The 24,288-nt window shown below is 33.8% G+C and overlaps 1 protein-coding gene across 3 annotated transcripts; it reads left to right on the top strand.

Moving 5' to 3' along the window:
- Window positions 1–23,610, top strand: LOC125645695 (alpha-tocopherol transfer protein-like). 3 transcript variants are annotated; one of them, XM_048871473.2, is made up of 9 exons: window positions 7–93; window positions 2,977–3,135; window positions 3,572–3,805; window positions 5,912–5,988; window positions 11,081–11,197; window positions 11,669–11,785; window positions 14,139–14,249; window positions 16,708–16,809; window positions 17,923–23,610. In XM_048871473.2, exons 2-9 carry the CDS (start codon window positions 2,982–2,984, stop codon window positions 18,070–18,072), a joined length of 1,062 nt encoding a protein of 353 aa, XP_048727430.2. In that variant the 5' UTR covers window positions 7–93; window positions 2,977–2,981; the 3' UTR covers window positions 18,073–23,610. The 3 variants fall into 3 exon arrangements, with proteins under 3 accessions (XP_048727428.2, XP_048727430.2, XP_048727429.2); XM_048871471.2 differs by lacking the exon at window positions 11,669–11,785 and having other exon boundaries at window positions 1–93; XM_048871472.2 differs by lacking the exon at window positions 11,081–11,197.
- Window positions 23,611–24,288: the final 678 nt, after the last annotated feature.

Below are 24,288 nucleotides of genomic sequence, written 5' to 3'. Positions count from 1 at the left end.
GTTTGTCCTTGACATTAAATGCAACTTCCGCTTTTGGTTTGTTAAGTTGCTAACCCTCTATCTGACACGTAACGAGACACTCATTCATTCAAGGTAAATACATAAGGAGGAAACATGTTTAGGATTTTAGAGTTCTTTTAAAAAGTTAATTATAATGTATTTCTTATGTGGTCTGTTTTCGATCTGTCATTTTCTTGTGTCAGTGCATCCTAGTCGTGATTGCAACTTGAATTTTCTCGAATGTAAGATTCAATTTATTCGTGAAATTTCGGTTTTTACGATAAAATCATAAATTACCAGGGCTCAACATTAAGAAAACTTTTTGTTTTTATATCGGACAGATTCTTACCAAAAGAGGCGCTTATCCGAATTAACTCTGAGCTTACCCAGAAATGGGGGGGGGGGGCTTTTTAAATATAAGTGCTTCTACCGTTGATGGACCATCGCTATGAGGTTGATAACATCGATGACTCAAGGGAAACAAAAAATGTGAATTTCATGGTATTTGCCTCCCTGGGGCCTGATGGGTATTGCCGTCAAACCATCAAAATTGATGTAATCTTCAAAAATCTTTTCTTATGGACATCGCATGATTATTATGAGCATTGAGCCCTTTACCAAAAAAACTGTAAAATTCATGCCCCTTGGGTTCAGGGCCTAGGCTTGGGCAAAGTTGATAATATATATATATTTGAAAATCTCCTTCTTTACTTCTGCAGATCAAGCAGATATTATTTTTGATGAGCAATAAGCCCTATAATAAAACTGTGAAATCCATGACTCCAGGGTTCAGATCCCATGGTGGAGATAAATTGATCATGTACAGAAAATGCATATATCTTAGAAAATGTTCTTCTTTACTTTTGAACATCAAAGAGGCATGATTATAATGGTCCACCAAAATTGTTGAATTCATGACCCTATGGTGGAGCTAGATTGGTCATATGCATTATGTATTGAAAATGTAATAGAAAATCTTTACTTCTGGACATCAAGCAGACAAACTGTATGATTGTAATGAGCAAAGTGAAATTAATGACCCCTTGGTTCAAAGTACATGTCCCAGGGTGGGGCTTGGTTGATCATATGTAGAAAATGCAATATATATTTTAGAAAATCATTACTCCTGGACATCAAACAGGCAAATTATTTGCATGGTTAGGGGCCTACCTCTACTGTGAATAATTTTATGCAGTTATCTGCATTTATTTCCAAGTTTAAAACAATTATAATCTTCAAATTATGTCTGCTGAATTTTTGCTTCCTGGACAAAAATTTAATCTGCTATATAAGATGACTCCTAGTGCAACTTTTGACAAACGTGCAGTCATTTCAAAGTTGATAAATGTCATTCATCTATCTTTAAATATCAGAAAGAAAAGATATAATTTGGGGTGAGAAAAAAATCACCAAAATGAGAATTAAATTTCACTGTGATAGGATAAAACTTACCTGTAAAAGAATTATGAATTATCAACTATTATGATAGTTATATCAATATATCTATCATTAGTACAAAGTATAAAAGTAGAGAAATATAAAAAGCATACAGGTAACACAACGATTTCTAAAGATAAAAAGAATGAGCATTCTCAGGTGACTGTTAAGGCCCACGAGTGTTTACATCATTTTCATTAACAGTTGAACGATTAATCATGTTTATCAGATTTCTTTCTTTTCATCAAAATGTTGTGCAAGAAAAATACATTGGTGCAATCAAACTTTGATGTGATTAATAGGATGAATAAAATATTGCAATCATATACACTTGAGTGATATAGGGCTAGGGTTCAAGTCTTAGGGATTGAAAAGACGTTATGAACTACACTGGGTCTCCCTGTTTACTGACTTTGGGTTAATTCATGGAATTTTTGGCTGCAGATAAAAACTTCTGTTCAAAATTATTATATGAATCTCCATTATAATGTTTATATGCAGTTCATTTAGAAATAGCATCATTTGAATATCACAAGTTTTACATTCTTTCTAATTAATAAAGGAATTCAGCTGTTCATTTGAGTTCATTCAATGATTGCTTCCAGTGGCCCACGGTGTGGTTTGAGATTTCTTAGCTTTAAGGCATCAGGGCTGTATGCTTTTTATGCCTCCAAGATCGAAGATCGGGGGGCATATTATTTTTGTCCTGTCTGTCATTCTGTCTGAAACTTTAACCTTGCTAATAACTTTTGAACAGTATGTGATAGATCTTTGATATTCCACATGAGTATTCCTTGTGACAAGACCTTTCAGTGGGTACCAACATTTTTTACCCTTGACCTTGGAGTTTGACCTACTTTTTAAAAACTTTAACCTTGCTAATAACTTTTGAACAGTAAGTGCTAGAGTTTTGATATTTCACATGAGTATTCTTTGTGACAAGACCTTACGGTGTACCAACAGTTTTGACCGTGTGACCTTGACCTTGGGAGTTTGACCTACTTTTTGAAAACTTTAACCTTGCTAATAACTTTTGAACAGTAAGTGCTAGAGCTTTGATATTTCACATGATTATTCCTTGTGACAAGACCTTTCCGTGGGTACTAAACCTTTTGACCTTGGCGTTTGACCTACTTTTAAAAAATGTGACATTGGTCATAACTTCTGAATGGTAAATATTAGAGCTTTCATATTGCACATGAGCATTTCTTGTTACAAGATCTTTCTACTGGTACCAAGATATTTGTCCTTGTGATCTTCGACATCTTTGGAATTGGCCATTATCAGAGGCATTTGTGTTTCACAAGCACATCTTGTTACTCTGGCAGTTTGTGCAAATAACAGGTCACATTCTTTTGGTATGAAATCTGTTACCTTTTGCAATTTTTTTGTTTTTTTTTGGTCATCGTTTGTCATTCATTGACATTTATTTGAACACTTTCGACTTCAGATCTCCTCTTAAATACTACTTGATTATTTTTACAAGAGTAAACTTGTGTAAGCAGAGTTGTTATTTAAGTGTCACCTTAATATTTTTAGACACAATGACTGAGGAAGGGAAGAATTCTACTACAGAGAGTTATCAATGTACACTCTCTCCAGAACTGGCCCAAAAGGCTGAAAGGGAATTAAATGAGAAGCCAGAATGGAGAAGTCGAGATATTCAAGCTCTCAGAGAAATGGTGAATAAAAATACAGGTAAGGTTATACTAATGTTTATATGGTGACCAGTATTGCAGTCTGTTTTCATCTTTATTCTTCAACAATTGAACATTTTCAACTTCCTCTTTGATAGTACTTTACCGATTCTCATGAACGTGATGAAATTTTGTGTATGACATGTATGGAGTAATTATGCTACACTTTGAGTTTATATTTACAGTACACTAGATTTGTTTACAGTATGCTATACTTTGAGTTTATATTTACAGTACACTAGATTTGTTTACAGTATGCTATACTTTGAGTTGATATTTACAGGACACTAGATTTGTTTACAGTATGCTACACTTTGAGTTGATATTTACAGTCAGTACACTAGACTGTTTATGCTACACTTTGAATTGATGTTTATAGTACAGTAGACAATATGTGTCACTATAGACAAATATCTGACAATACATTTTATTTTTAGAACTTCACATCAGGACAGATGATGCTTTCTTACTGCGCTTCCTGAGAGCCAAAAAATTTGAATATGACCGAGCATACAATCTTCTCCTGTCTCATTTCCAAATGAAGAAGGAAAACCCGAAGTTGTTTGAAAATCTCTGTCCTTCAGCTGTCAAACATGTTTTAGAGGCGGGAATAACTGGAGTGCTGCGTCATCGAGATAAGGAGGGTAGACGTGTAATGGTATTTAGACCTGGTATGTCAGTTACTATTTTCTAACACAAAGTTGTACATGCAAAGATGACATGCTACTCATAATGACAATCTTTATTTTGATTGAATACAGTGTAGTAATTTTGAAATGTTTTTCATAAGTTTAAAAACCAGATTATTTCCTCACAGCAATGCAATTAGCAGCTGAAACATTTTTATCCTCACATTGTTGTATTCATTACCACCATTTTGATGAGACGAAATGAAACTGCAAAGTTAGCAATTTTTGAGCCCAACTGTTATATTTTAGGATGCTGCTAATCAAAGTAATGTGTATAAACTGAACTGAAATTGGCAAAACAAGTATTGAACACTGAACCAAACAAAAATTGAACAAACCACCACCACAGTGAATTGCTTCAGTCCTGCTAAATATTATGTGGAAATCTTTGGTTGCTGGTTTGGATAATATGTAACGTTGTATATTACGTATCTGTAAATTTCATTGCAATCTAATATTAAAGACCACCACAGCTGAAAGCTCAATCTTTTATCAAAATTTATCCATCATTGATCTCTCTGCAAACTGTAAACTTTCACTTTTTTGACATCTTAAGAACCATAAGGCCAATTTGAACCAAACTTCTCACGAAATATCCTTGTATGGATAAAGGGGATTCCTGTTTGTTAGAATGAAGGACTACGCCCCTTTCTAAGTCTATCACAGAAGTCATCAATGTTTTTATTTCTTAACGATGTATAAATCTCTATCAAAAGAGTTAAACTGTAGACATATATAGTTTCATGTTGGATTAGATTTCGTTATTTGCTTGTCTTAGAGAAAAGAATGAAATTAAATTCCACGCAAATTTTCAATTTCAGCATTTTTTTTTTTATTTTAATGTTAGAAACCTGTGTCTCTGTTATTGATCGTCCATTTATAAATAACACATTTCACCATTACCGTACATAATCTTCAGCATTATATTCCTTATGAGTAGATGTACAAGTAGTTTGTTGTATTAATAATAGTTAATTACAAATATAAAAAGTTCAATGTAATTAAGAATGATAATTGTCAAAACAGTATCGCTCATGCACAAAGCACATCTAGCTTTGATATGCCGCTGAGACGAAACCCATCGATGTAACATGTAATGTCATTTTATATACACCCATTAGGCTGCAAATCTACATGCACTATGCGAGTATCCACACCCTTCCTCAGGTGATGCGACAACAGGGCTGCATACCACTGTTGTCTGTTTAAACTGAGAATTGCTGATGGGTACAATATTTCAAATCAGTATGCAAGCATCTTCATTTAGTGTAGATTCAAGTTTGTTCACTTCTTGACCCCTAGAGATTTACAAGGCTAAAAGAATATTAAAGTTGTGTATAGTAATATATAGATATTTTATGGCCCCCCCCCCTTTTTGTGAGGGGAGGGGGGCATAAATGCTTTCCACATGTCAGCTGGTGGGTGTTTATTGATTGGTCTTCTGTATCTTGTTCAATGGGGATAACTGGAGAATGCTTTGCCTCACAGTATTTGTACTTGGTAGGCTTATAAATATCCATGCAGAGGATATATAGGCCTATTGCTCTGCAGGTCAGTATGTACAAAGTCAAGGTCACAATCAGGCCAGGCACATATTATGTGTCATCCACAATTTATGCAATGGAGAACTGGAAAATACTTTCCTTCTTAGACTTTATACTTGGTAGGCTTATACATATCAATGTGTCTCTATTGCTCACAGGTCAGTACGGTCAAGGTCACTACCAGGTCATGATCTTTTAGCCAAGATGTAGTTCTGCAGAGATAAATCATGATGAAAAGATTTGTTCAAACTATAATTTTGTTGTGGAAAATCATCAGGAAAAAAAATGAAAATTGCTTTAAATCATACCTATCACCCAGCTAGAGTTTGAAAGCTGCAAACATTGCACCATCACCTTACAAGACTTTGAAATTGATACCCAGGGAGTCATTATGGCCTATGGGCCTTATATTTGTGGGAGAAACTCAATCACTGCTAGGGGAGAGAATTGTGCATACATTACCATGTTAAATGGTTTCTGGAGTAGATTGTATACTACAGGTCAACACAATGTTTTAGCTTACAATTGTTAAAATGCTTTGCAGGAAAATGGGATCCAAGTCGATTTCCTATAGACGATGTGTTTAGAACAAACTTCATTTCACTGTCCAAGATTATACAGGTAACTTACACCTAATACTTGTATGTGTCCTTTTAAAGTTTTTTCTATCAGCCACTCAGATGGCCTACCTATGCCCATCTTATGTTACAGTACCCGCAACGTTATTCTTGACATGATAAACGATAGAACACGATACACGCACGATAGGATAGGATACACGCACGATACGATAGGATACACGCACGATACGATAGGATACACGATAAACCTGATAAACGCAAAACCTGATAAACGATCTTCACGATAGACCTGATAAACGCAAAACACGATAAACGATCTTCACGATAAACGGAAAACCTGATAGAAATGTTGTAAATTTAGAAACGGTTTAGACGGAACGAAATTTTGATACCTACAACATAATTACATTATGTTTACATTATGTTGATAATAATATTGAAGGATTTCAATGTTCATTATATACCTACATTACGGACAAAGCAGATTTCTTGTTTCCCGCGTTCTCGCGATGGGAAAAAATCTAACGCGGTAATCTATAGGTAACTCAGGAAAACCGCGTTCTCATCGCGGGACGACTATCAGCTACCTGTCCCCGTCGCGGTAACATTTGTTTAAAACATTGATCGGTTTTGTACCATATAATTTCTTTAATCCATGGTCGTACGTTTTTTTTGTTTTTTTTTAATGCCATCACAGCTAAAATTAAAAAAAAAAAAAAAAAATATATACGGCATTGAATTCATTATTTGATATCTATATGAATTTTATCAGCCAATGATTCTAAAACTTATATTGTCACCTAATGTTTAATATATAGATTATACAGGGAATTAACTAAATGTAATATAATGTAGTGATATCATGCTTCAGTAGCTCTCTTATGCTAATGTATATTACCTTGAGTATGAAATAAAACCAAGTAATATTGTGCGTGTAGCGAGGAGGGGGTTATTTTGCATCAAGCTCTAAGTTCACGGCTCATTCAACATCTCAAGTTATTTTCATAACGACCGCTTTAAAAAAATCAACCGCACTACACCTGTTAGATATTTTTACACTATGATTGATAATTGATAGTCATAAGTAATTGGAACATATTTATTTGAATTGATATTTTGTTAACAAAACATAAATATACTGTTTAAAAAACATAAACAAAACCCGGCTTGTTTTAAATTCGCAATTTTGAAACGCTTAGTGTGTAAAAAAAATTCAAATAATCATCAAAACCAACATAAAGTTCCAGTATCTACACGTGCGAGTATTGGTACATGTGTACATGTACAAGGTATATAAAAAAAAAAACAACGATGACAGCGGAATCGTGCCCAGTTGAGCAGAATTTTGGGGGATGCAACACCCTTGCACCCTTTTAAAACTTAATCTTCTAAATGTGTGAAATACAATGTCCCTGAGAATGTTAGCTGTTAAAACACGGGTGATACACAAAATCAGATATAAGGACGCGCACAAGTTCAGCAGTTGCTATATAAGTAGCATACACGTGGGGAAAAAAATCGGAAGAAAAAGAACCATTATTAAAATATACATGTATGTGATAAACAATGTAATTTACTGATTTTTCCTTTCAAATCGGAACTCCCTATTTTTCTGTTAGTGTTAATTACAAATAACTGTTTCTAGACAAACAAATGTTTATGAACTTCAGAAGGAGCTTTCAGATTTACTGTGCTCGGTTTACTGTCCTACTTTCCAGACTACTTAGAATTAAATTGTGATAAATTTTCACTCTCTCTCTCTGGACAGACAAATAGCTCTTCTTCTGCCTTAAAATCGACAACTTTATGTTCTCCTTCAAATATACCGTCTTTCCTCGATTCCTAAAAATAGCTTCTTTAACAAAACGAATAAAGGTTTCGGAAAGTATCGTACTTTTTCATTAGATTTTATATTCGATCCCGATAGTTTCCGAAGCTACACGATAAACGATTTTCACGATAAACGGAAAACCTGATACACGCAAAACACGATACACGATAGACCTGATAAACGCAAAACACGATAGAAAACGGAAAACCTGATACACGATACGATAGGATACACGCACGATACGATAGGATACACGCACGATAGAGCACGATAGGAATGTCAAGAATAACGTTACGGGTACTGTATGCACTGTTAACTTTGAATATTTTCAACTTCTCAACATGGCCAATTTTTACTGATGATGTTCTGCAGGATGTACAGTTTCTTTTAGGATAGGGGAACAAAATTGTAAATTTAATTTAATGATAAGTGTTTTCATGGAGTTTTCAAAGATACAGTACCAGTGTCTCGGTGATTAACAAAATTTGTAGCATTCAAAAACATGTACGTGTACCTCTGATGAGATTTTGAGTCGCTGATTTCATATTCTTTGAATTAAGAGTTATCACTGTGCTGCCTGTAATGATATCATTGTATATAAAGTCATCAGAAAATTCTGAGAATCCAACATAGGAAATATCAGGAAAAAAATTGTGTGAAATGTATCTATGCTTTACCGTTGAATTTATACACATCAGGTATCGAATGATGTAGGAAAATATTTAGCTTCATTCCTTATGATTCAAGTTTATTTAAATTAGCTGATGTAGCTTGCATTATTGCGCAATCTGTTCTGATTCGGGTTTTCAAACTGTACATGTGTTTCTGCGGAATAAATGTTTTCTACAGGATTGATGTGAATTTATTTTGAAAAATATGTCAAAAAATAATTGAATGTGTACTTTGAATTGGGGATTCAAATTATTGTTAATATTGGCATTTGAGTTGTATAATCTCTAGAAAAAAATCAAGTACATAGAAAAAGTATCGGTAATAAACATTAAAATTGTCAATATTTGTACTGCATTGTTTCAGGTTCAATTTATTTCATTTATTATGTTTTATCTATTTATTCATTCCTGAAATAAAAAAGGGTGTGCAGTGTTTAGCTTATTGAAGACTACTGAAGACTATTGTGCAGATTCACACAACTATAAGTACTGGTAATATATCCAAGTGGTCTTTAAGTGATACATGTCATGGATACTGGGTCCAGAAAAGCAAAAAATCCAAACATATATACATGTGTATTTAAAGGCCTTTTAAAATCGTTATCCTTCTGCATAGAATTAAAATTGATAAATTGTCTCTACTAATTTTGTTACTATAGCAATTAAGATATCTTAATTAAAGATCTAAAAAAAAAAAAAAAAAAAAAATTGAGATGGATTTCTTTCCTCTTCTGCAGCCTGAAGCTTGGGTCAAGTTCTTTTCTTGTTCCGTATGATTCAATTTTATTTCAATCAGCTGATGTAGCTTACATTATTATTGTCAACATGAAAATTTTGATTTTGTTATGATGATGTTGAATATAGTTGCTTTAAGGTAGTTTCACCCTCCTGTGATGTCATAAGATTTTGCAAAGTCAATGATTTCATAAGATTTATGCATGACAGGAACATAAATTTTGTTGGAGTCTTTTTCAATAGCTATTGTAAAAAATCTTATAACCATAAAATATTTCAAAAATCTGTTATATATGAATAATCAATTATTTGTTTCAACATATTGAATTCAAGGGCAATAACTCTGTTTTCATTTTATCAAGTCCATTATACAATAGATTTCTTTTATTTTTCATGAACATTATGTATATTTTTTAAAGAAACAGTTTCATGAAATTGTTTTGAATACTATTAAATCGTTATAACCAGTTTTTGTGAAATTTTGATAATGTTGTTTTAGGAAAATTGCAATTTTCTTATGTTGATAACAGGTATATATATGTCTGCTAATTGATAAAAAATTCATTAATACTGCAACTTACTTATTTTATCATTTTTATTTGTTACTAAGATATATTATTTGAAGAATCAACAATCAAATATAAGATTGAACCTATAATTCTAGAGGAGTGGAATTGCCTTAAGCAATATGTTGTAGCAATCTTATTGTGAAGTTTTCTGCGGCTGTTGTGTAATGCAGTTTAACCTTTTTCAACCAGCTAGTACTTCTGCCATCACTTGTTAGATATAATTATGTCAACTTGTCACTTGATTATATCGATTTGTCAGATGAATTTGCCCACTTGTCAAATAATGAAATATTAAAGATGTGAATGTAAAAATGCTTTTATGCCCAAAATAGGCCATCCACATAGTAACATGATCTGACAAATCAACACTATGACCTAACATGTCAATATAATGATCTGACAAGTCAACATAATGATCTGACAAGTTGGCATAATGATCTGACAAGTCAACATAATGATCTGGCAAGTTGGCATTAAGATCTGACAAGTCGGCATAATGATCTGACAAGTCAACATAATGATCTGACAAATCAACATAATGACCTGACAAGTTGGCATTAAGATCTGACAAGTCAACATAATGATCTGACAAGTCAGCATTAAGATCTGACAAGTTGGCATTAAGATCTGACAAGTCAACATAATGATCTGACAATTAAGTCAGCAATAAGATCTGACAAGTCAACATAATGATCTGACAAGTCAACATAATGATCTGACAAGTCGGCATTAAGATCTGACAAGTCAACATAATGATCTGACAAGTCGGCGTTAAGATCTGACAAGTCAACATAATGATCTGACAAGTCAGCATTAAGATCTGACAAGTCAACATAATATGTTCTGATGGGTTTACATAATGATCTGACAAACCTAACCCTATAACCAAGATCATTATTTCGACTTATCCTTTTGTCAATTTGTCATATCATTATGTTCATTTGTCAGATCATTTTGTCAACTTGTCAGAGGATTATGTTGACCTGTCAGATGATTATGTTGACTTGTCAGAGGATTATGTTGACTTGTCAGATAATTATGTTGACTTGTCAGATAATCATGTTGACTTGTCATATAATTATGTTGACTTGTCAGAGGATTATTTTGACTTGTCAGAGGATAATGTTGATTTGTCAGAGGATTATGTTGACTTGTCAGAGGATTATTTTGACTTGTCAGAGGATTATTTTGACTTGTCAGAGGAATATGTCTACAGGTCTTGATGTTGATTGTCAGATATTTATGGCAGAAAGTAGGTGTCAGTAAATGGCACATCATAATTACTAGATGATGATACATGTATGAACGATAATTTTTTCTTCATAGGATGAAGCTACCCAGGTTAATGGAGTTGTGATGGTGATGGATTTAGAAGGTGTTGGATGGGCTCATGCTAAAAGCATTTCCCCATTCTATGCAAAACGTGCCATGTCTTTGTTACAGGTATAATGTTCATGTGTATTCCAGTGTTTGCTTGGAGTTGCAGCTGGGACATTCCAGAGATGGCCTTGTATCGTATTATCTCTATTATAACTATACCAAAATGTACTTCACAGATAGAAGTCAGCATAAGTTTTATTGTCATAGAAATACTCAATACAAGGTTACCATCTCTGTAAAGTCTGATTCATTAACAGAACCATTTCCTTGGGTTGCAGGCTTTTGTTTGCATCGTATTGCTAGCATAGTTTTTCATTCCTTGCATTACTAATCAGAATTTTTACTTAAAACGACATGGCTGTGGAGATTTGAGTTTCCTTTGCAGTAACACTGTCTAGTGCAACACATGTATCGTGGCTGTGGAGAGATTTGAGTTTTCTTTGCAGTAACACTGTCTGCAACACGTGTCATAAACATCACAGTAGCTTGATAAGTAGCCGTGTCTTTTTATTTCTCCAACTTAACAAACTAAAGGAAGAAGAAACTCAAATTAATGGGATGATGATGATTATGGACTTAAAGAAAGTTGGCTGGAAGCATGTGAAGAATATATCCCCTATGTACAGTAAAAAGATATTAAGCCTTTTACAAGTAAGAGTGTGATCAATTAAGTCAGTTTCGTACATGGAGTTGATATAATTTAGCATGTAAAGGAAGATTAGCGAAAGAAAATAGAATAAAGTGAACATCTTGATTTGTACAGTGTTGTAGTAAAGTTGTATTGCATGCTCTTTTAGTCTTAACTTCAGTGTTTAGTGTACCCATTGTAAAGCTTTTCTTTGTCTTAACTTTATATCTGTTCCTTATATATTTTATGCCTGTTTAGATCGTAAACTTTTCATATATTTTTTAACTCTCCAGAACAGACTGTATGCAGCAGTCATGACACAAATGTCTCCAGTTCTGGTGCAAACTTTTGGAACCTTTAGAATTCAATAGAGATTAATTGTCACAGTGTACTGTATAGTGGGTTTTCTGTAGAATGATAATTTTGGCTTATTTTAGTGGTTTGACATCTTGCTGCCAAAATTTTAATCGCAAAATTTGCACTTATTAATAAATGTGTCTGCAATTACAAAATGTATTTTTGCAAGAAAGATACAGTGTCATCTTAGTATATTGCGACTCCCTCATACTGCCATCTTAATGTGTAGCATACTGCCATCTTAATGTGTAGAACAGATTCCCATACACTCAAAAAACTCGATATTACACCAAACTCGCCTAGCGCCACCCATTTTCAAGCACAAAAGGTCATGTTATTGTTGTAGATCCGCTGATAACAATCATGTCAATGCCAACAGCCAGGGATCAGAAGCCATATTTATTCATATTTGGTTTGTCAGATGAATCTTAAGGAATCTAAATTTAGCTTGTGTCATGAATTCCCAAAAAAGAGATATTATGCAAACCTTAACTTGAAACCATTTCAATCTAATTACTAATACAATGTTTTTATCCCCCCCCCCCTTCCTCCCCTCCCTTCAAAGAAGAGGGGCATATTGCTTTGCACCTGTCGGTCGGTCGGTAGATCACATGTTGTCTGCTCAATATTTTGAGAACCATTCACTTGATCGTAATGATATTTCATAATTATGTGGGTTGGTTATCAGTAGAAGAGGATCCTATTGTTTTTCAGGTCAAAGGTCAAGGGTCAATCTACTCTGGACATAGGAAGACATTGTCTGCTCAATATCTTGAGAACCCTTTGCTTGACATACATCAAACTTGGTACATGTACATCCCAAGGAGTAGATGGCCCCTATTGATTTTGAGGTCACATGGTCAAAGGACAAGGGTTAAACTGGACATAGTAATATATTGTCTCCTATATTTTAAGAGTTATTTGCTTGATTGACACCAAGCTTGGTACACTGGTACAGCATAAGGAGTAGATGACCCCTATTGATTTTTAGGTCACATGGTCAATCCACTCCTGACATTGGAAGATATTGTCTGCTCAATATTTTAAATTGGTGATACATGTACTACTATCAATTAAATGATGCATGGGTATAACCCTTTTAACTTGCACCATGGGGGAGGGGGGGGGGGGGTATATGTTTTACAAACATCTCTTGTTTCAAATTGATGAACTAAAATGGTCAAACTCTTTATAATGCCACCCTCGATATAACGCCAAAATAGGCTGGGGCAAAAGCTGGCAATATACAGAGGTGATACTGCAATAGATTTACTCCGGTGGGGATCTGGGTTAGAATAAGTCCTCAGTACCCCTTGCTTGTCGTAAGAGGCAACTAAATGGGGCGGTCCTTCGAATGAGACCGCAAAAACCAATAAAATCCCTCCCTGCTCAAAGATCCTATTAAGATCTTAGCACCATGCATAGGTCTAAATTTTGCAGCCCTTCACCAGCAATGGTGACGTCTCCATATGAGTGAAATAATCTCAAGAGGGACGATATACTATAAACAATCGATCGATATAATTTTTGGAAATTAAATATATCATTTTTCTAAGAATTTATTTTTGGTTTGTGTATCCGAATGCTTTGGTACATTGATCATTTGATGAGATTATCATTTTCTTGCATGTTACTGGACTTTGCCTGTTTGCTTGAATGTAATCTAACTTTTAAATGAATACATTGTATTATCATTAGATATAATTGAAGTTTGTTTCCACTAATTAAGATATTACCAATAGTACAACAAATTGTAGTAATAATGGTTTGAATAATTCAGGTATCATAATTTATAGCAAATTTAATGGCAAATTGTTATAATGAGATGTAGAAGTTACTGTGTCTGTTTATCTGTGTATATTGTATCCAGGCCATAACTTTGTAACAAAGAAACATTTTATGTTCATTTTATTAAAGGTCACAAACAGGACATTCAAATATTCAATGTTACTCATGGTGACGTAAAGTCTGTCATGGCTGCTGTAGTTTTAACATTAACATTTTCATTTTTAATTCCAGGATGCTTTTCCAGCAAGATTCAAAGGAATCCATTACATAAATGAACCAGCAGTGTTTGATTACATTTTTGCTATTGCAAAGCAGTTTATGAAAGAAAAGACTGTCAGTCGAGTAAGATATTTTCTTTCTTATTTTGAAATATGTAATCCTCAATTATCGTGTTGGGAGATTTAACCTTAAGTGGAGGGTTTTGAGACTATCATTTGTTTTGAGATTTCTACGGATACAAAATATCACGAGAAAAGGGAGAAATGTGACAGTAGTAGAATTGGTAACCATGGATATTGACCTACCAGTGGGTAGCTCAGGGATTAGAGCACCCAACTGGTAATGCAGTGGCCCTTGGTTGATTCCTGGTTCAGCCAAGTATTTTCTCCTTTCATAGCTACATTTGTAATTATCTCAATTTAAAGCCCCAGTAGCCAGCATAATGATCTCAATCTACAGTCTGTAGCCAGCATAATGATCTCAATCTACAGTCTGTAGCCAGCATAGTGATCTCAATCTACAGTCTGTAGCCAGCATAGTGATCTCAGTCTACTGTCTGTAGCCAGCATAGTGATCTCAATCTACAGTCTGTAGTCAGCATAACAATCTCAATCTACAGTCTGTAGCCAGCATAGTGATCTCAATCTACAGTCTGTAGCCAGCATAATGATCTCAATCTATGGTCTGTAGCCAGCATAGTGATCTCAATCTACAGTCTGTAGCCAGCATAGTGATCTCAGTCTACTGTCTGTAGCCAGCATAGTGATCTCAATCTACAGTCTGTAGTCAGCATAACAATCTCAATCTACAGTCTGTAGCCAGCATAGTGATCTCAATCTACAATCTGTAGCCAGCATAATGATCTCAATCTACAGTCTGTAGCCAGCATAATGATCTCAATCTACAGTCTGTAGCTAGCATAGTGATCTTAATCTACAATCTGTAGTCAGCATAGTGATCTCAATCTACAGTCTAGTCAGCATAGTGATCTCAATCTACAGTCTGTAGCCAGCATAGTGATCTCAATCTACAGTCTGTAGCCAGCATAGTGATCTCAATCTACAGTCTGTAGTCAGCATAACAATCTCAATCTACAGTCTGCAGCCAGCATAGTGATCTCAATCTACAATCTGTAGCCATCATAATGATCTCAATCTACAGTCTGTAGCCAGCATAATGATCTCAATCTACAGTCTGTAGCTAGCATAGTGATCTCAATCTACAATCTGTAGCCAGTATAATGATCTCAATCTACAGTCTGTAGCCAGCATAATGATCTCAATCTACAGTCTGTAGCTAGCATAGTGATCTCAATCTACAATCTGTAGTCAGCATAGTGATCTCAATCTACAGTCTGTAGCCAGCATAGTGATCTCAATCTACAGTCTGTAGCCAGCATAGTGATCTCAATCTACAGTCTGTAGTCAGCATAGTGATCTCAATCTACAGTCTGTAGCCAGCATAATGATCTCAATCTACAGTCTGTAGCCAGCATAATGATCTCAATCTACAGTCTGTAGTCAGCATAGTGATCTCAATCTACAGTCTGTAGCCAGCATAGTGATCTCAATCTACAGTCTGATTAGAAACTTGAAAATAAATTCAATAGAAATGAAAATAAGATAAATAACAATTTACGAATTTATTACCAGTATGAATGTGACAAATACACACTCCTAAAGCCTAGAACTTAGACTATAAGCTATCAAGAAATTTCCCAACCCAAAGGTAATATAATAATTTAGTAAGTAAAAAGGGACAAAGTAGACAAACAAAACGTAATTCCAAAATAGGAGTAATGTTTTTGTTTACATAACACAGAAAATAAGTAATGACCATTTTGCACATACGGTGCATGTACTAAATTCCTAAAACATGTGTAGTAATTTAGAAGAACAGTCTAGGAGATGATTGGTGTGATTGATGTCTACTGTATATACTCGCCTATAAGTCAGATTTTTTGGAGTTACATTTTGGTCCAAAACTCTATGTTCGACTTATAAGAGTGTCCAAAGCAGATTAGCATTTTTCTGGACGGCGTAATGTATAGCCTAGCATTTTTTAAACAACAAAAACATAGATGAAATAAACAAAAAAGTAAGTTTCGAATGTTGAGAATAAAAAATGAAATATCGATGTCATATCCCAAAATATTATTGGAACACAGATAAATACATATTAAGAGTATTGTTATGAAATTGATTTGTCGAGAAAAAAATATCAAAATATCAGCGCATTTCTCAAAATATTATTTGAAACACAGGTAAAAACATTAGAGCATTGATTTGAAATTATCAACGGATTTTTGAAAAAAGTTGGACTTAAAGCTTGACTTACAAATGGGTCATTGGCAATTCCCTCCAAAATAACCTAAAAACTATACAACCGACTTATAAGCGAACCGATTTATAGGCGCATATATACGGTATTGGGCATGGAGTTGAGGCTCCAGGATGGGTTTAACTTGATAATATGCCAGTTGAAAGTTCAGGCATTAGAACAGGTGTGACCTAAAGGGTCACAGGTCACGCTACTTGTAAAGTCATCCTTTGTTTATGTGTTGTGGTAATTACTTTTTTAGCTTCATTTCCATGGAAAGAATGTGAGTGAACTGACAGAATATATTGATCCTGAATACCTACCAGAGGACTACGGTGGAAAAGCACCTCCATACTCAAACACAGTGAGTTAAATTTCCATACTCAAACACAGGGAGTTAAATTTCCATACTCAAACACAGGGAGTTAAATTTCCATACTCAAACACAGGGAGTTAAATTTCCATACTCAAACACAGTGAGTTAAATTTCCATACTCAAACACAGAGAGTTAAATTTCCATACTCAAACACAGGGAGTTAAATTTCCATACTCAAACACAGGGAGTTAAATTTCCATACTCAAACACAGGGAGTTAAATTTCCATACTCAAACACAGTGAGTTAAATTTCCATACTCAAACACGGAGTTAAATTTCCATACTCAAACACAGGGAGTTAAATTTCCATACTCAAACACAGGGAGTTAAATTTCCATACTCAAACACAGGGAGTTAAATTTCCATACTCAAACACAGGGAGTTAAATTTCCATACTCAAACACAGGGAGTTAAATTTCCATACTCAAACAATGGGAGTTAAATTTCCATACTCAAACACAGGGAGTTAAATTTCCATACTCAAACACAGGGAGTTAAATTTCCATACTCAAACACAGGGAGTTAAATTTCCATACTCAAACAATGGGAGTTAAATTTCCATACTCAAACACAGGGAGTTAAATTTCCATACTCAAACACAGGGAGTTAAATTTCCATACTCAAACACAGTGAGTTAAATTTCCATACTCAAACACAGAGAGTTAAATTTCCATACTCAAACACAGAGAGTTAAATTTCCATACTCAAACACGGAGTTAAATTTCCATACTCAAACACAGGGAGTTAAATTTCCATACTCAAACACAGGGAGTTAAATTTCCATACTCAAACACAGAGAGTTAAATTTCCATACTCAAACACAGAGAGTTAAATTTCCATACTCAAACAGGTACATTTAGGGAGGATCAAATGAGGTGGGGTCTAACATGGAACTATAAGAGAAAATTGATGGTGGTTGAACAAAAATGTTTATTCCATTTTTATAGCATACTCATTCTGAAGATTGTACTGTAGATTCAAATTTATTCTAACCTACAACTCTAAAATGACAGGAGTCATAAATGGACATCCCCATGCAGTGTAGATCTAAGTGTGAATGCACAAAGGGTAACATAGTGGCCTTTGTTTCACTTTTCCAGGACTGGATGCAAGAAATACTCCTGTGTGAAGCAGAATTTAATGAGGAGGCCAAATACGGACTGACTTCTGGTTCCACAATTAACCAGAAATCTGGTCAGGATGCCATGGAGTGTGTGATGGGGAGTTACAGAAAGCTCAGTGTGGAGTGAAGAATGCAGTTCTACTGAAAGCTCAGTGTGAAGTGAAGGGAGGCTGCAGTTCTTGTCTTTAATTTAAGTTGTTCTTCTTGTCTTTAATTTAAGTTGTTACTTGTTGACATTATTTTGGTCAAAATTGTTGAAAATATGAAGTTAGTGGTTATGTAATTTATGTTTTATTTTTTTTCCCTTGGGGGAAAAAAAGGAGGGAATTTTAAGGAAGAATAACCCATTGTCATAATGGCCGACTTCTTTTTGAAACTTGAGTGAAAATATAAATATCAGTAATACATGTATATTTCTTTTAAATCGAATTGCTTAGCTGGGTAGCTCAGTAGGTTAACATGTCTGCTGGTCTGTGATTTCTGATTTCCAGTCTAGCAGAAGTTTTAATTTTTTCCAGATTACTTTCTACTGAAACCACAGGCAATTATATCACTCTGGTTAGAATTCAGTATTAAAGAGTAAATTTGAACCTAAGTGATATAATTGCCTGTAACTGAAACTGCATTTATATTTAGGTAAATTTGAAATTTTTCAGTTTCAAAATGTTATTGTACATATCCTCCACCTTCCATCCATATTAGATTTCTTTGGTATGTTATTCTTCATTCACAGTACCGGTAATATTTTTTTGAATAGTGTCCTTGATTTACCAGTGATTATTTAATCTTTATATTGCAGTACCTTTGATTTACCAATGATATTTAACCTTATGATAGTAGCCTTGATTTATCAGTCATTTAGTTAACCTTATTGGTGTTTCTGCATTTGCTCCAAAACGTGAATTATTTTTTTGAAAATTGAAAAGTAGGATCTGTTAAACCGGTAGCTGGCCATGTTTTGCTGCTTGTCCACTGTGTAGTGTTAGATCTGTGATCGAACTTTATTTTTTTAGAAGATTTTTCTTTCCATGTGTATGTCATTTTTTTTTTTTACATTTTTTTTTTTTCATTTTTTTTCCCTTGCCAATAGTGATGAAGCATGTAGCAGATATATACAGCAGTGATTCATAATCGGTTATTTTACTAATGTGACTTTTCTGTTTTTTGTGTAATCAACTGCATTACTGATCTCAAACTATATACAGTGTATTTCCTTGTTTAATCAGTAATGATAATTTCTGATTTGATTGCTTGGGAGTTTCTGCGGCTTTGCTCATTTATTATGATTATGTGTGAAGATGTGAAACGAATGTGGTAAATATACATATATATTTACGTTTCCACAGTTTTTGCCCTTGATATCTCTACAAATTGTGATGACAGCCATTTCCTCATGAATGTGTTGCAGTTGTAAACAATGCGCGTATGAATACAGATAAATATAGTACGTCTAATTTAATGACTGGGGATTCCAACAAAAATAAAAGTAATGCTACACAGTTTTTCATGAAGTATGCCGGTGTGAAGTGTAACAGTTCGTACCCTCATGGAATTTATTTCTTAAATATACATTCAGGATGGTTCAACTTCATCCCCACAGAAGGGAATGCTAGATTTGTCCTCAGCAGTCTGCTACATACTGGTTCAATACTCTATACACTGGTATGTGTATGTGTTTAGACATTTCAAAAATGAAATCTTGATTTCAAGAATTACAAGGATATAGATTGCCTCATCAATACATTGTGTATGTCTTTTCTGGTGAAACTTGTAAGAAGAGTCACTTGGCATTACGATCTTGTTTCTTATTTGTTTTTAAACGCTACATTAAAATATCACTGGAAAGGAAATTTCTTGAGTACAGGATTATAGTGATATTTTGTATCTGATGTCAAATTTTGAGGAATTTTACCTTGCTCTTGGTATTTACCACTATACACGGTCTAGTGAAGGGAAATTTTGTAGTAAAGTGTATTTTGTGTTCAATTTTGTACAAAGAGTTAGGTTCCTGTTGGTTTTCTAGGTTAAATATGTAGGTCAATATCACTAGAAAATTGATTCAGAAGTTCCTTGTGTGGATTTGGTATTTGAGTTCAATAATTTAAATATATTTTATGGAGAAACTCAATAGGATCGGGCAACAGGCATAGCCTATGTAGGCCCTCTTCCAAAGTTCAATGCTCTTGCAGGGATGCTATCTTGTCCATACTGATAAATCTGGATTCCAATTGTTTTTCAAAATTATAAGTATAGTGTAATAGGTCAATGGAAACTTAACTCGCATTTCTTATTGATTTTATTGGTTAAAAAACTAGGGAATTGGAAATATGCCATTTTGCAAGGGGATGCTTTGCTTTGAAATGTTTTATATTGATTTAATGAAAAGTTTAACAAACGAAGACATTCAGTTTCTGAGTTTGATGCAGCTCCTGAGACCAGGTTTTTATGCTTGTCTTATATGCAAGAATGACATGCTCTCAGGAATTCACCCTTAATGCAAGAATGAACATGTGCTCTGAATGTGTGACCTCATCAAACCCAAAACTATATATTTAGACTTTTGTCATGTCAATATCTTTCCAAAGAATGATTTTTACTTATTATGTTTTCAATTCTAAACAATTTCAAATGAACGTGTTCAGAATTTGAAATTGTTAAGCAAACATTTTGTTTAAGTACACATTGTTTTAAAGTCAAAACATCAAATCAATTATAAAAATATTTGAAATGTGTTTGGAATGTTAATATTTTGGACTTTTTAATCAAAATATTGAACCAATGAATCTTGAAACTTTTGCACTTTTTGGAAAAATATTTAAAAGATTCTAAAACTTAAATCCATTTTAGAAATTTAAAAACATACAAATTTTGACCTTATTCATTTGAATTTTGCATGAATACCAGGTGAATACGTACGTACAATGTATTTCTTACTGTTCATCTTTTCATTTGTACAAAATTTAATGGATTTCATATACGAGAATCATTCAAGCCACTTTTTTCTATGTATGCCTTTAATGCAAACAGCATAGACATTATTCCTGAAGTAAGAGCAACACAAGTCTCTTTTTATCATCATTGTTTTGTTTTCTGTGAATATGACAATCTTGTAAATTATACATGTATAAGAGACTCAACATGTTTCTCACGTTCTCATGGTCTGAATTCAAGTTTTGTTTCGAGGTGGTTTTAGTGTACAGACTACAGGTCAGTACATGTGTGATTGTGGGTTTGTTTTGTTTGTTTGTTGTTGTTTTTTTTCAGGAACCCTCAGTTCTGAGGCATATAAAATGTTTTCTTGTCCGTCTGTCAGTGGCAAAAAGATATAACATATCATAATTATGGTTATAATTTTTAGGTCCCCTGAGTCACTCGGGTGACCTATTGATCCATGTCTGTTGCCGTGCATTAACAATTGAACAGTTTTAACTTTGTCTAAATAACTACCATTCCAATTCTTTTCAAATTTGGTATGAAGCATCTCTGGGACAAGAGGGACATAAATTGTTAATTTCAGGACTCCTGCCTCTCCAGGGCCTAAGGATTTGGGCAAAATATGCCAAAAATTGACTGATTTTCAAAATCTTTTTCTCTACAACCATACATCTATAATAAAAAGTAAATGCATAGTCATAGAGCAGGAATTTTAAGTTTCATGATTCCTGGGGAAGAGGTTCTGACTCCAGGGTGGTGTCAAACTTGGAATATAGTGTTTATGTGCAAGACATTTAAATAACATCTTCTGTAAAGGGTCATGGACACAATTTTGTACAAAAAAATTACTTAGGTATTTTGTTGTTTAATTCATGATTTGTTTAAAACATAGCAACAAATCTGACACAAAGATGTACATGTATTTAAAACATCTAAAATTGTCATTTTCAAAACAAGACATGGGCCCTATTTATGTTTATAGGTCATGTGACTCCACTATCAGCATGGACCAAAGTTGACGACTTCGATGAAAAAAGTTTTTACAACAAATATTTTCATGTTTCTGTTCTTTCTTCTTTGCGCTTGCTTCATCAATTGATTTATCATGAAGGTATGTCAAAATGTTGAATGCTTTTGACATACTTGTAGAAATCTTGGTGCTCTCACCTCCACATGTGTTTTCCTGGCTATGACAAATGCAATTTTGGGAGCCAGATTTTATGTGAATGCAAAGTATATCCTGTATGAAAATATTTTTAATCCACTTAATTTTTAACATAGGTATAATGATCTTGATTTCCACAACAGAAAACTCAATTTCAATTGATCAAAAATTGTGTCATTGCCTCTTTAGATACTATTGGTACTAAATTAAAACTAAATAGACAGGTGGCCCATTTTGCCGATATTGTAAATTTTATGCATTCAGGAGTAGGGGTTTTGGTACTGGTGGGGCCAAAGTGGCATCAGTATGGGCACTTTCACAGGCATTTCTGTTTTAAGAATTCATCTTGTTTTATACTGCTGCTGAATATTAAAATTTATTTAGCTTAGATATGCAGAACAGGAAATTATAGATTTTATAGGGCTAGTGATACTTTTAACAAATACTCAGGTCATTGATAAGGCCTGTGGGCCTCTTGTTAAACTATATGTTAGAGGGATTTGATAGCTGTGATCCTTGTGGCCATCAAGGCCTTTTTCAAGTGTGTCACATTTAAAATCTTTTGTCCTTGACATTCACCTTTGACCCAGTAATCAAAGTACAAGTTTTGAACTATAAGTGAAAGGGCTTTAATTAGTGTGCATAATTTTCATGACAAGACCTTTTCAACAGTGCCATATTTGAACTTTGTGATCTTTACTTTAACATATTGTTTATAAATTCTGAATTGTAAATCTGATTAAATTCAGCTCCTCGATCCGCTCCTCTTTTTTTTTTTTTTTTTTAATGCCTGTGTAAGCGACATTAAAAATAAAGAGGAGCTGATTTTAATCAGATTGCTGAATTGTAAGTGTGGAGATTTTGATATTTAGCAAGTGTAATCCTTTTGTGGAGGCAATTTCAATGGTACATATAATAGAAATTAGCTGTGATAAGTTGTGCTTTTGCCAAGGACATTCATGTTTCAGATACATTTTATAGATATAAGAATGTTATATATTGCATGTAATATATGTATAGATGTGATTGAGGTAGATGGTTACTGGGATTTAGAGTCTTGACAACATTGAATATTTTACTCTGTTGGAAAATAACACCAGGTACATGCATTATTTCTTCATATATTGAACTCAACATGGTTATTTTATATATTAAGGACACTTGATACCAAAAAAAATGGATGCATGGGTTAATGTATAGAAAAAAATTTGGCTTAGTTTTAAGTACAAATATAATAAAAAAAAAATTAAAAAGGGGGGGGGGGGACTTGGGACTTGAAATTTTCTGCGATATATTCAAAAGCTGAAATACCCCTCCCTATGTATCTTCAAATTTTCCCCACCATTTTGGACTTCAATGAGAAATCATGGAAAAAATTTACATTCCAAACAATAAATTGTATTTACTTTTCCTATTAAAACATAATTTTTGCATTTGATTTCATCATTTTTTTAAAAAAAGTTTCTTTGTAGCAAGTGTCATTAAATGATATCTATGAAAAATACAGTGTGTGTATTTATATTGACTTTCTAATGCCTGTATTGAAATAAAAGAAAATACATTGTGTGTATTTATATTGACTTTTAAAATGCCTGTACTGAAATAAACAAAATATTTAAAAGTCCATATGAATTAAATAATGATATACCAATCCGGAATTCCGTGCAATCACTTTGACCAACCTGTAACTATTTTACAATGGGAACACAACAAAGGACTGCAAATTTTACGCAGGGATAGAGACATCAACCAAAATAGAATATGGAAGTTAATTTCTTAACAAGAGGGACACACAATTCAGCAATTAATGTGAAAAGTCTCGGATAAGAAAGTCGTACATTGGCCCAACTTGTTTTCATTGAATTTCAGCTGAGCTCATGAGTTCTTCATTTTTATCTCATCAGAGCCATAAGTGCAAGTAAGCCTCTAGGATCTGAACTTGTCATATTTGTTTTTAATTTCTTCAGGGTTGAGACACACTTGTTCTCCTACATCCAATTCAATAATTTTTTCTCGTTTAGAGATGTAACCAATTTTTGGGTGTTGAAGTGCCACAATTTTGACCTACATAAATAATTAAATCACTCGGGGTCATGGCAATGTGGGTGAGTTTTTATTATTGTGCCAAGATTTATACATGTATCATGACTGTTGTTAAGGTCACATCCAAAAGACCTGTGACTTTCTCTTTTAATGCCAGATGTAGGTCACTGTTAAACGTCTTCAGTTTAATGTGACAGAATC

This window comes from Ostrea edulis, chromosome 6 (genome assembly GCF_947568905.1).
Source record: "Ostrea edulis chromosome 6, xbOstEdul1.1, whole genome shotgun sequence".
Lineage (NCBI taxonomy): Eukaryota > Metazoa > Mollusca > Bivalvia > Ostreida > Ostreidae > Ostrea > Ostrea edulis.
The sequence above is the reverse complement of the archived record's forward strand: the minus strand, read 5'-3'. Positions and strand labels throughout refer to the sequence as shown.